At 35.3% G+C, this 12979-nt stretch overlaps 1 protein-coding gene across 1 annotated transcript in view; it reads left to right on the top strand.

Annotated features, from left to right (window-relative positions):
• Window positions 1-12979, top strand: part of LOC144969409 (midasin-like) — a 173158-nt gene that overhangs the window by 22991 nt on the left and 137188 nt on the right. The window contains exons 25-35 of the mRNA XM_078908521.1: window positions 682-798; window positions 1023-1169; window positions 1809-1956; window positions 3327-3606; window positions 4405-4537; window positions 5401-5531; window positions 6435-6585; window positions 7655-7851; window positions 9257-9456; window positions 11209-11427; window positions 12596-12807. Coding sequence (XP_078764647.1) covers window positions 682-798; window positions 1023-1169; window positions 1809-1956; window positions 3327-3606; window positions 4405-4537; window positions 5401-5531; window positions 6435-6585; window positions 7655-7851; window positions 9257-9456; window positions 11209-11427; window positions 12596-12807 — 1935 coding nt within the window. The remainder of the gene's footprint in view (window positions 1-681; window positions 799-1022; window positions 1170-1808; window positions 1957-3326; window positions 3607-4404; window positions 4538-5400; window positions 5532-6434; window positions 6586-7654; window positions 7852-9256; window positions 9457-11208; window positions 11428-12595; window positions 12808-12979) is intronic.

Below are 12979 nucleotides of genomic sequence, written 5' to 3'. Positions count from 1 at the left end.
TATGCACTACACCAACCGTTGTGTCAAATAAATTCGCACAAAAATGAAATTTTAAGCTAAAAACTTAGTTAATAAAAAAAAAAAAAGCTTTTGAAAATTCTTTTTTCTGTTGTCAATATAGCTCTACTACTTAAAATAATAAAAAAAGATAAAATAAAATTCCCTTTATTCATCCCCATGGGGAAATTTGTCTTTAGGGTCTATTCCAAGGGAAGACTGGAATAACCCAGGCGTCAGCCGCAGTGCAGCACCGCAAAGTGAGCTAGGGCGAGGTGACTTGCTCAAGGCCACACAGCGCGGCGGGTGATCGAACTCAGTACCCGAAAGGTACCAAGCAGAGACCATACCGCTGCAGATTCGGATATTTTTCTTCAGATTAGATTTTTTACTTTGGATTCTGATTTTCAGGATCTAAATTTTAGGAAAAAGTTTTGTTAAAAGTAATTTTTTGTCAGAAATATATAAATGACCAAATTCAACTTTATTGCATCAAGTGTAAAGCATTTTAAAATGACAGTACATAGCAGTAAGGGGAAATCACGCATTTTTGGGCAGTACATATTTTTTCCCCTTGAAATTCAAGTATCCGCACAATATACAAATTATTTGTTCGTTGTCGTTTGCAAGATTTTCAGTATATTTCTTTCTATTCATCTCCTCTTTGTTACAAATGATTTTCAGCTATTGGATGACAACCAAGAACTCTTCATCCCAGAAACACAAGAGGTGGTTCATGCACATCCCAAATTCCAGCTGTTCGCCACCCAAAATCCTCCAGGCCTGTATGGAGGAAGAAAGGTATGCAGCTGTATTGCTGTCTTTTTATTTATTTATTTTTAAAAAATGCATCCTTTTAAAGCAATTTTTAAAAACAATATACAGTGTGAGAAGATTTATTATAATAATATATTAACTTTACTAACTTTCTCTCTTTCTTTCGATATTTTTCCTTTTCTGATGCCATTAGCAAATAAAATGTATTATTGATTTCAGTAAAAAGATTTTCCTTTGTAATTTCACAGGTTCTATCGAGAGCGTTCAGAAACCGTTTTATTGAGCTCCACTTTGATGAAATACCACCCAATGAATTGGAAACCATTTTACACGAGAGGTGTGGCATCCCTTTGTCCTATGCTAAAAAATTGGTAGCAGTGATGCTTGAACTGCAGGTAGGAATTGATCCATAAGGATGTAATATATATTCATGGTTAATCATTGAGTCAGAATGACGAGTCTCACACTATAAAACTTCATAGAGGTGGGTAAAGAAAGGTTTTTACAAAATCTGTATCAGAAATGATAGGAAAAATGGAATGTCATTGAAAGGTGTAATATAAAGGAGTTCCAGGATGGATAAAGCGTGATTTTTTATATTCAATAAACCTCACATGGAAAGATATAGAATGGTTTCATGAAGAAACTATGCGAAAAACGGGCTAGGATGTCTAATCCTAGGTTTCTGATAAAATTTTTTTTGACAGGAATGAACCTTCTTTTTTTGAAAATGAAAAACCAAAATGCTCTTATATTTGTTTTCATCTTTAGTCCTGGATTTATCAATTTAGAATTTAAAGCGTGTTTTTGTTAAAAGTTTTCTATGCCTACTCTTTTTTGATTAGAACAGTCTTTATCACCAATCTAGTGTATAAAAAGTTTGTTGGTTCATTGATTCATCCCAAACACATTCTTCCCCTGCCAACAGTGGTAGTATTAAGTCTTAATTAATCTTCCTGTAATTGCCTTCTAATTAAAACACAATCAGACATCCAGAATCACAAGCATATTAAATGAAATTCTTATATTCTCAGACTCGTCGCAGTGGGTCTGGTATCTTTTTTGGCAAACAAGGATTCATGACTCTGAGAGATTTATTCCGATGGGCTCAGAGATACAACTGTCCTGAAACTGGCAAAGGAGAGAGGTTTTATGACTGGGACCAGCATTTAGCAGACCATGGTATGAGATGCTTCAATGTTTTTATCACAACATTTTTTAATATCAGAAACAACAATAACAACAATCGAAAATTAACAAGCAACCACACAAATTTTGACACAGTCATTAGAATGGATTTCATGTGGAGAAGAATTAGTATAGCAGTGCTGATGGTTTTCGTCGGATCCGCGGAAATCAGCGATTTTGGAGTCCAGAGGAGGAATTTCCTCCTTTTAAAAATTATATTTTCTCGAAACAATGTGCTAGCAATGAGAGAGTTGATGTGTGGTGGAACACACAGGTGCAGTTTCCCACTCTAGTTGGCTAGAGTATCAATGATAGTCTTATCATCTCATTGCTCTAAAAGTGGGGTGTAATGCAGTAAAAATGGGGCTTAAAGGCAATCCTTCAACATTTTCCTACTTTTTCACTTTTTGTCACCATCAGCACTGATAGATGTGCATTTTAAAACTCTCAGGCCAAAATGCTTTTTAAATGATTTTAAGCCTCTCTATAGGTTTCACCAGCCTTTAGGTTTGTTTTTTTGGGTTTTTTTTTTTTTTTGCTGAGTTAAAGTATTCATATTGTTTTATTAATGCCTTTGATATTTTGGTTACAAAACCCCTACCATAGTGGGTTGTGAGTTTCATGTCAGAATGATGATATTACTGTATTTAACATTGACCTCATAACAAAGATCATTGTTAATATTTTAATGTGTTGTCATTATGTTTTAATCATAAGCATTTGGTGATAAAATTTGGTATATTGAAATGTATATTTCCGGCTAGTTTATTCCATATTTTGTCATTCTTGAAGAAAACCAATTGGCTGCCTGAAATGTTCACTTGGATCATACTATAAAATAATCTGTGTGAAAATAAATTTATGTAATTCAATGATAGCTTCAAGTTTCTATTATACTTTATATTTTGACACTACACCAGGCATTCATAACAATCCATGTGGTGTCAGGGATGCAGAAGTTCTTGTTTTTTCTATTAAGAAAAGTCACACAAAATTAAGCATGGTCAGGGACTACATACGGGACAATGATCATACTTATTAACTGTGACCCCAGTATTGTGCCCTTTGGTAAGGCACATAACAAATATATTGAACTACTTGACTCAGATATTATAGACACTAATTGATATTGTGAGAGTGTCAGTACAAAAAGGATATCGAACAGGAGGCCTTTACTGTATGGAATGGACATTTGGCTCTGTAAGTAAGGCCTGCTTGGGGATTAAATATGGCATTTTGAAATGCTTTTAGCATGGTAAATTCAATGTGCTATATAAATACTCATATTTTTGTTTTTTTTATTTTTTAATCAACAGTTTGCATGTGTATGTAATTTGTAATCATTCTGGTTATTATTATTTCAGGCTACATGCTTTTAGCTGGCCGAGTTCGCAAACCAGAGGAGGAAGAAGTGATAAAAGAGGTGATTGGCAAGCACATGAAGCGACGAGTATCCCATGAACACTTGTTCAACATCTCTAGCAAGACCTCAGCGCCTCTGACTGATCTGCTGAACTCTGTGATGACCCAAAGCCTCCCTGGCTTCGAACACATTGTGTGGACGTACAGCATGCGTCGACTGGCAGTTCTAATCGGACAGGCTATCCGGTTCAGAGAACCTGTCTTACTCGTTGGAGACACTGGGTAGGTTATTGCTAATTCTGTCATTTTGAAATTGGCAATCAATTTTTACTGGTATAGAAATAATGAATTGAAATTGTTCCCATCGAGTGCATGACCCTTGGGCATTAGGTATGTCAAAATTGTCATGTTATACATCGTCTTGTTTTATATAAATACTATTTATCACCATCGCCATTATCATGAGATGTGGTCCCCTTCCTTTTCTCAAAAAGTAAAAAAAAAAAAGTTGCTAAATGCCTATGTGCAATTGTTGGGTCCTTTAAATATAAACCTTCAGTTTATTTTATTTTTGTTTTGAGTAATAAAGTTAAGAAAACTTCTTGCTTAGGGTACTGTTTATCAATTCATGGGTGGTATCTTTATTAAATAAAATTATATTTAGCTGGGTTTCAAGGATCTACCAATCTCAACGCTTTTCATTAAACCCCCCCTCCTCCCCCAAGAAGGTATGTAGAACTAAATTTTTATTTCATATATAATATATGTCGTCCATCAGCTATAAACATTTTTTTTGTACAAGCACTCTCACAATATCCATCTATATCCATAGTCAGTTACTCATTTACACCTGAGTCGGATGGGGTAATATATATATGTGTGTAAATTGCCTTACCCACATCCACGTCCAGACTTTTTTGATGATAGTCATCCATCTAGTCACTGAACATGTTCAACATGATTGATTTTGTTACAAGATAAGACACTGTACCACCACTTATGTTTTATTTTTGACAAGTTGCATGATCTCGAATGTTTTATTGGTCTGAATGTGTTCCACATGTTTCCATATCTTTGTAGTGTTGGGAAAACAACAGTGTGTCAGTTGTATGCAGCTATGGAAGGACTCCATCTTCATATGGTCAACTGTCACATGCACAGTGAGAGTGCTGACTTTCTTGGAGGACTCCGGCCACTACGATCCCATGAATCAGTAAGAATTTAATTTTTACATTGAAACTCAAGTTTCAGTTTGTCAAAGAGATTCAATCTATTTCTAAATTAAAAAAAAAATTAAAATTGAGCTTTATATAGCGCAATATCCACTAAATGTGCTCAAAGCGCTTTACAGGGGGTCCCTGGTCAACAGCAACATTTAACATGTAGGACGGGACATGACGCCTGTTAGGCGATATTGCAATTTTTCGGACAAAGAGACGCCTGTTAGGCGATATTGCAATTTTTCGGACAAAGACAACGCTGTTAACGGCCAGGTACTCATTTTACACCTGAGTACGGTGAGAGAATGTGAGTAAAGAGCCTTTTCCAAGGACTCAACTATGCACCGAGCGCGAGGCTCAAACCCAGGAACTTCCGATCCAAAAGCGAGTGTCATACCACTAGACCACATTGTCGCACATACAGCTATCTATACAGCTTATTTACAGGTCCACTGTGTATATTAGTCAAATGCAATTTCAGATTTTGGTTTGAGATGACAATAGGTAGAAGAAGTTGAAAGTGAAGTTGGGCAAGTTGTATTGACAGTGTTAATCTGGAAATACAAATAGTAAATGAATTGGTTGGGTTGATAAAGTATTGAACTGTCATCTGGAGGACCTTTGTTCCAGCCCTGCATGAATATTAATCTCATTTACTCACTTTGTGGCACTGCACTTCGGCTGATGCCCAAGCTATTTGTTTTTTTCGTAATAGTCGTTTTTGAAGGTTATTTACTTTGTTCTGGGACATCCTTGCATAGTCACTCTATTGTGGTCTAGTCAGACAGTTATGGATAGGTTCCACCGTTTATGATTAGGAATATATATATATATCAAATGAATGTTTCCATTACAGGAAGAAGAAGGGGAAAACAAGTTGTTTGAATGGAAGGATGGGCCTTTGGTGCAAGCCATGAGGGAAGGCTCCATGTTTCTCATCGATGAAATTTCTTTGGCGGATGATTCAGTCCTGGAGAGGCTCAATAGGTAAGACTGAATTTGGTTTCTTTAAATAAACATTTGTTCTTTGCATTCTAAGGGATGAACTTATAAAGTCGTTAAATGATATTTGCAAACTGAATGGTTTCTTGAAATAAACATTTGTTCTTTGCATTCTAAGGGATGAACTAATAAATTTGTTAAATGATATTTGCAAACTGAGTGGTTTCTTTAAATAAACGTTTGTTCTTTGCATTCTAAGGGATGAACTAATAAATTCGTTAAATGATATTTGCAAACTGAGTGGTTTCTTGAAATAAACGTTTGTTTTTTGCATTCTAAGGGATGAACTAATAAAGTAGTTAAATGATATTTGAAAACTGAGTGGTTTCTTTAAATAAACGTTTGTTTTTTGCATTGTAAGGGATGAACTAATAAATTCGTTAAATGATATTTGCAAACTGAGTGGTTTCTTTAAATAAACGTTTGTTTTTTGCATTCTAAGGGATGAACTAATAAATTCGTTAAATGATATTTGCAAACCGAGTGGGGACAAGACATGCCAAATATTTCTCTTTTGTTTGTCTGGGTTTTTTATTAATGTTTTTATTGTTTTAGTTATTGCTGAAGAAAGGTTATGAGCCCAAAGTAGTTAAATGATATTTGCAAACTGAGTGCGGACAAGACATGCCAAATATTTCTCTTTTGTTTGTCTGGGTTTTTTATTAATGTTTTTATTGTTTTAGTTATTGCTGAAGAAAGGTTATGAGCCCAAAACATTCCTTGTTTGGTATTTTATTCTTTTTTCAAAGCTTTTATGTTCATTTTTTTTTTACAGTCCACAGCTTCTAGCAGCTTTTGGTATTCGTATTAGTGTTTGACTTATTTTCCAAAAAAGCTTTTGTTTGTAATTGAAGGTCTCTTTAATTTTTCACCCTTTACTCTCCCAAGCGTGTTAGAGCCAGAGAGAACTCTGCTGTTGGCTGAGAGAGGAGGTGTTGGAGAAGGCTATGGTGAAACGGAAGTGGAAAAGATTGTTGCCCAGGAGAAATTCCATGTCTTTGCCACAATGAATCCTGGTGGGGATTTTGGCAAAAAGGAGGTAAATAGGCAATAAATATGCAATTATTAATGCAATCTAGGAGCAAAATGTGCTGTACCAATTATTTTGAAAAATGTACATATTTTGGGGTTTTTTTCGAGACCAATACATAGAAAGTAAAAATTTCATTTTTCTATTCTAAATGTACTATGTTTTTTTTCCATATATGAAGGAATTTAAAAAGTAATTTGTTTATAATCTGTAGGTGTTCTTTGTTGGAAATTACTTATATATTCTAAAATCAAAAGTGATGAATAGGATGAAATCTCAAACGTCCTCATCAAATAATAAAATGCTATTAATAGCAAAATGGGAACAGTTTCTTTTGTTATTACATAGTGATATAATGGTGTGTTTATGTATTCTGAATAACTGATCTGGTTTGACAATAGGATATGCCACATTTTATCTGGTTCCTCCTTCCCCTAACATGCTCACCTAGTATCCATTTAAGAAGATTGTGCCAGCAATACTGTTCCCTGTCATGCCATAGAAACTAGGTTTAACACGAGGATGATAGGCTCTGAAAGACCATTTTACTTGAGTGGAACATTACATTTTAGAATTTGATATTTAAGAAGTCTAATCTCATACATCCATTACATTGTGCGGTATGTGGTCTAGTGGTATGACATTCGCTTTCTGATCGGAAGATCATGGGTTCGAGCCTCGCTCGGCGCATAGTTGAGTCCTTGGAAAAGGCTCTTTACTCATATTCTCTCACCATACTCAGGTGTAAAATGAGTACCTGGCCGTTAATAGCGTTGTCTTTGTCGGAAAAAAATTGTAATATCGCCTAACAGGCGTCATGTTTTGTTCTACATGTTGCTGTTGGTCAGGGACCCCTTGTAAAGTAATTTGAGCACATTAAGTGGATATCACGCTATATGAAAACAGTGTGTCAGTTGTATGCAGCTATGGAAGGACTACACCTTCATATGGTCAACTGTCACATGAGAGTGCTGACTTGCTGTTGGTCAGGGACCCCTTGTAAAGTGCTTTGAGCACATTAAGTGGATATCACGCTATATAAAAGCTCAATTTATTACATTTATCCTGCTACTTCCAGCTGTCTCCAGCGTTAAGAAATCGTTTTACTGAGATCTGGTGTCCCCAAGCCACAGACCGAAGTGAATTGATGGGGATCATAGACAAAAATATCCTCGTTGGTCTACAGCTCTTTAACACACAAGATGGATCATCAGGCTTTGGTACAGCCATCTTAGATTTCATTGAATGGTTCACTGCTACAGAGTTTGGACGCAGGTAACTTAAAATAGATTAATTGAACAATACAGACCTGCCTCAGAAACAGATTTAAGCTTTATATGAGGCTATGATAAAAGGTTTTGAAATGAAAAATGAAATGAAATTTCCTTTATTCATCCCATAGGGGAAATTTTTCTCTCGGGTCTATTCCAAGGGAAGACTGGAATAACCCAGGTGTCAGCCGGAGTGCAGTGCCGCAAATTGAGCTAGGGCGAGCTGACTTGCTTAAGGCCACACAGCGCAGCGGCGAGTGATTGAACTCGGTACCTTCCGGGTATGAAGCAAAGACTGTACGGCTGAGCCACGCTGTCCCTGTTAAGTAATTCAAATAATTATGGAGGCAAGGCTATTATAAAAGGCTATGTTTTTACTGGTAGATACAAAATGGATAAATAAATAAAAAGAAAATCAAAGAATTATAGAAACAATCTAGCTTTCACTCGTTTCTCTCAAATTAAATAATAACAAATAATTTTTAAAAATACAACATAGAGACTGTTACCAAAAGAATAACAGGAATAGCATTTCAAAGTGATGAAAAAGTGTGAATAAAGTTTTAACTTTGTCCATATTTTTTCCACACTTTGAATAGCTATTCCTGAAATTCTGTGTTTCAAACTCATAGTTAAAGTATTATTTTTCATTACCAAACTCCCCCCCGCCACTCCCCCCCCCCCCCCCCCCCCCAAAGAAAAAAAAAATTGATGGAAATAAATTCTTTCAAAGGCTAGCAAAATAGCAAAATGTTAATGTGTTATTGTTTTATTTTTGTTTTGTTTTTTTTTCTCCGAACAAAAAAGTCATTTTGTCACAGCCCCACATACAGATTTTCATTTAAAACCCAATTTGTTCCTTCGAAACAATGGTAGAAAGGATAACTGGTGTCATCTAATTGAACAAACAGTAAGGGGGATATAGAAAAATGTTTCGTGGATAGAAACATTCGGAGATAGAGACTGAAATCAATAAGCATGCACACCCATATTTGTGTTCCCTATTCTAATGTATCAGACACCAAACTATTCAGATTTTGGAACAAAATTTTCGATAAAAATTGATGAAAATACAATTAGCTTTGTTTAAATTAGTTGTGTGACAAGTTTATAAACATTACATTAATTCTAAGCATTTTAAATAATTCATTGGTAAAAAGCAGGAATTCACATATTTTGATTTGATTCAGATTGTTTTCTTAAAATGTGGATTTTTCCCCAAAAAATATTCAGATTATGTGTTTGTTTTATGTGGCAGGATTTTATATAAAATAAAAATTCGGTCTCATGTGGCATGTTGGGGGACTAAGTTAAACATGAAACACGTAGAGCATGGTAACTCTGGAAATGCACGTGATGAAAATTGATATTTTAAAAATTACAAAATGTTCATACGTTATTTGTTTCAGAGTGACTGTGAGTATTCGAGACATTTTGAGTTGGGTTGGTTTTATCAACACCAGTCATGACAAGCTAAGTTTGCACAGAGGAGATGGTCAAGATCACCTCCCAGGCAATCTCCTGGGCTTCAACTGTGCTGAAGACTTCAAATTGGTGTTGGCCTATCTCCATGGTGCCTGCCTGGTCTTTGTTGACAGCCTTGGTGCTGGTAGGATTTTTAATTATTCTTTTTCTTTTTTTTACAGGAGATAAAGTGCATTGTGATTTTTAATAGTATGGTTTCATAAATTAGAGAAACATAATGAGAACATCTTATAATCCATCAAATAATTAATACAAATCTGCATAAATCAAATTTCTACCCTTGCACTTTATCCATTGTTGTTTATTTTTCTTTTGTTTTTGTTTTTTCATGGCTGTGTCCTGAATCATTCGTGAAATTTTTAAACAATTTTTGATTTTTGTCCCAGAATCTCAATTTAAGATTTTTTACACTTGTGATCAATGCCATCACAGAGAATAAAGATGAAAAAAAGTCATCCATTTTGAACCTTGTTCAAAAGGCCACCACGTTGATATTTTATCCATGTTTTATCTCAACACTTTCAGTTGATTTTGGTGTCATAATGATATCTAATACAGTGGAACCTCCCGATAACGACATGCCACGGGACCAAGTTTTTATGTCGTTATCCGGAGGTGTCGTTATATAGAGGTTTCCAAGATGGCGGACAAAGTGGGCGTGGTAAGGCCCGCGGGACCAGGTTTTATTAACATTGACAAAACAAACAAAACATTGTAGTGTATTCCTCTTAGAGGGTTCTTGTGCGTGTGTCTGGATGAGACTTTTAGGTGATCTGAACTGAGTACACTGGTAGTGTGCTCCTGGAATCTACATCTGTTCCCTATTTAAACCATTCCCCTTTGTCTTACTTTTTCTTATGTCATTTCAATTGTAAATATAGAATGTTTTTTACTATCCAATTTTCTTCCTTTTTACTGGCGCTGATATGAGATAGATGTGTCACAGGCGCTGTAAAACCCTTTAAAACAAACAAAATTCCTCCTCCTCCTCCCACAAAAACACTACTACTACTACTACTACTACTGCTGCTACTACTACTACTACTACTACTACTACTACTACTACTACTACTACTACTACTACTACTACTACTACTACTACTACTACTATACTACTACTACTACTACTACTACTACTACTACTACTACTACTACTACTACTACTACTACTACTACTACTACTACTACTACTACTACTACTACTATATATATTATTATTATTATTATTATTATTATTATTATTATTATTATTATTATTATTATTATTATTATTATTATTATTACTACTACTACTTCTACTACTACTACGACTACTACTACTACTACTACTACTACTACTACTACTACTACTACTACTACTACTACTACTACTACTACTACTACTACTACTACTACTACTTCTATCACTACATAATATCACATTTTCCAAGATTTTGTGTTTACTTGCTTACACTTACATTTATACCTTGGTTTTTATTAATGCATATCAGCCAAGATTCGTCAAAAAAAGCTGCGTTCTCCTTGGTTCAAGCAGGAATCGTTTTTATAAACTTTTGAGTACTCATACTCGGTATTTTTAGTATCAGATATCTACGAAAACTGCCGAAAATCGCCAAAATGATGTCGTTATTCGGAGGTTTTATCAAAAAGTTCGTCGTTATTTGGAGGTTATTTTTACTGATCTTAAATAGAAAAAAAATCGGGACCACGGGTCAATGTCGTTATCAGGAGGTTGTCGTTATTCGGAGGTATCGTAATCGGGAGGTTCCACTGTAGTTTTTGCCATTGGCTTTTTTCATATGATTTATGAAATGTAAAATGTATCTTGCCTCAAATTCCTATTTATCATTGTATTGATTGTGATATGTCATTGTAGGTGCATCATCCTTCAGTGGACCAAACAATGTGCAGACGACAAGAGAGATCTGTATCAACTTCCTGCTGAAACAAGTTTATGACTTGACTGGGACAAGATTGGACCTGACGCAAACCGGCTTATCACCAATGTCTTCTTCCTGTTCGTCTGGGGAAGTCACCACCTTGGTGACTCTGACTGAAAGGGAGTTAATTATTCCACCTTTCAGTATTGAGAGAGGTAAGTAATATCTCTAGTTTACATCGTTGTCTAAGGTCTAAATTGGTGAAAATAAATATTTTAAAACTGTCATCATCATCATCATCATTGCCTTTTTCACCTTGGATCAGGGTATAGGCCACAGACAAACAGTTTCCATCCTTCTCTATCCTGAGTTAACTTTTTTATCTTATTTTAAAACTGTAACTATGTTTTATTTAGTTTTTGTAATTTTGTTTTCTGTAATTTATTAATTTAATTTTTTTTTTTTTGCTATTCTCTCAAATTGGGAAGAATTGAATTTAAGTAGCTTAATGACTCGTGTTTCTGGTTTAATGTCCCATTTTCTTCTCCTGAGTGTTTTTGATGATGATTTTTTTTTGTTCTGTCCCAAGTTATAATTTTTGTTTCCAGTTTCAAGGGGACCAGGGGGCTTGTTAGCAAATGAACCTGATATGACTGCGTGTAACAAACCTGCTTAATTGAATTATCAAAATATTTTATTTTCAAGAAAAAAAATTAGCAGTCTCTGTAACTAACTTGTATGAATAAAAAGATGCTCTTGGCAAGATTTATTAACTTTTCAAAGTCATGCATATATATATATATATATATACACACATCTGCTTTGGCATCAAACTTTACTTGTCGATATGTTGTCTGGGGTTGAAAATACTTTGGCAGTTCTGCAGTTGTAAGTTTTTAAGGCAAGAAATTGGAATTTGTGATATGGTAGTGGATCTTCCTTTTTTTAGATCAAGTGAAAAGCAGTTTCTGATAGACCAGCATCTCTAGTCAAATAATAGCAATCTTTTGTAACTGTCAATTTAACTCTACACGAGGTGGGATAAACTCCATGGCCCCATTGATCAAATTTAGCTATTTTTAGAATTTCTCCCGAAAATTCACTCCAACCCAACACAAAAATAGACTTTTCCTACTCAAACAAAAATGTAACAAGTGCATTCTACACAGAATGTTGTTCCACAAAATGAGCTCTACAACACAGTGTTTAGTATTCATAGCTTTAAATATTGTGATGAATAAGAGTGATCAGAAAGAGAAAATTGTTGGCTGCATCGTAACGAATGTGATGATTTTCCTATGGTTGGTAAGGAGAGGGTTAACAGACCATTCATAAAAGACTGAGATCAATATGATATTGAGTTTTTCAAATGTCTCCTAACAGGGAACGCCTTGCCAGATTCCCATCACTTAGACAGCTTTGCCCTCCAAGCTCCTACAACCTGTACCAATGCCTTGAGAGTGGTGAGAGGCCTACAGCTCCACAGACCCATCTTGCTGGAAGGATCTCCAGGGGTCGGCAAAACCAGCCTGGTGTCCGCCATTGCCAAGGTGGCCAGACGGCCTCTCGTCAGAATCAATCTGTCTGAACAGACGGTGAGTGAAGATTGTCGCTAGATTTGAGCTAAAGTGAAATTCTACATAGTTTGAGCTTTTATATAGCGCAATATCCACTAAACGTGCTCAAAGCGCTTTACAAGGGGTCCCTGGCCAACAGCAACACATAACATGTAGGACGAGACATGACGCCTGTCAGGCGATATTACAA

Source organism: Berghia stephanieae, chromosome 3, assembly GCF_034508935.2.
Source record: "Berghia stephanieae isolate SIO BIC M18660-M18661 chromosome 3, UCSD_Bste_1.3, whole genome shotgun sequence".
Taxonomy (NCBI): domain Eukaryota; kingdom Metazoa; phylum Mollusca; class Gastropoda; order Nudibranchia; family Aeolidiidae; genus Berghia; species Berghia stephanieae.
The sequence above is the reverse complement of the archived record's forward strand: the minus strand, read 5'-3'. Positions and strand labels throughout refer to the sequence as shown.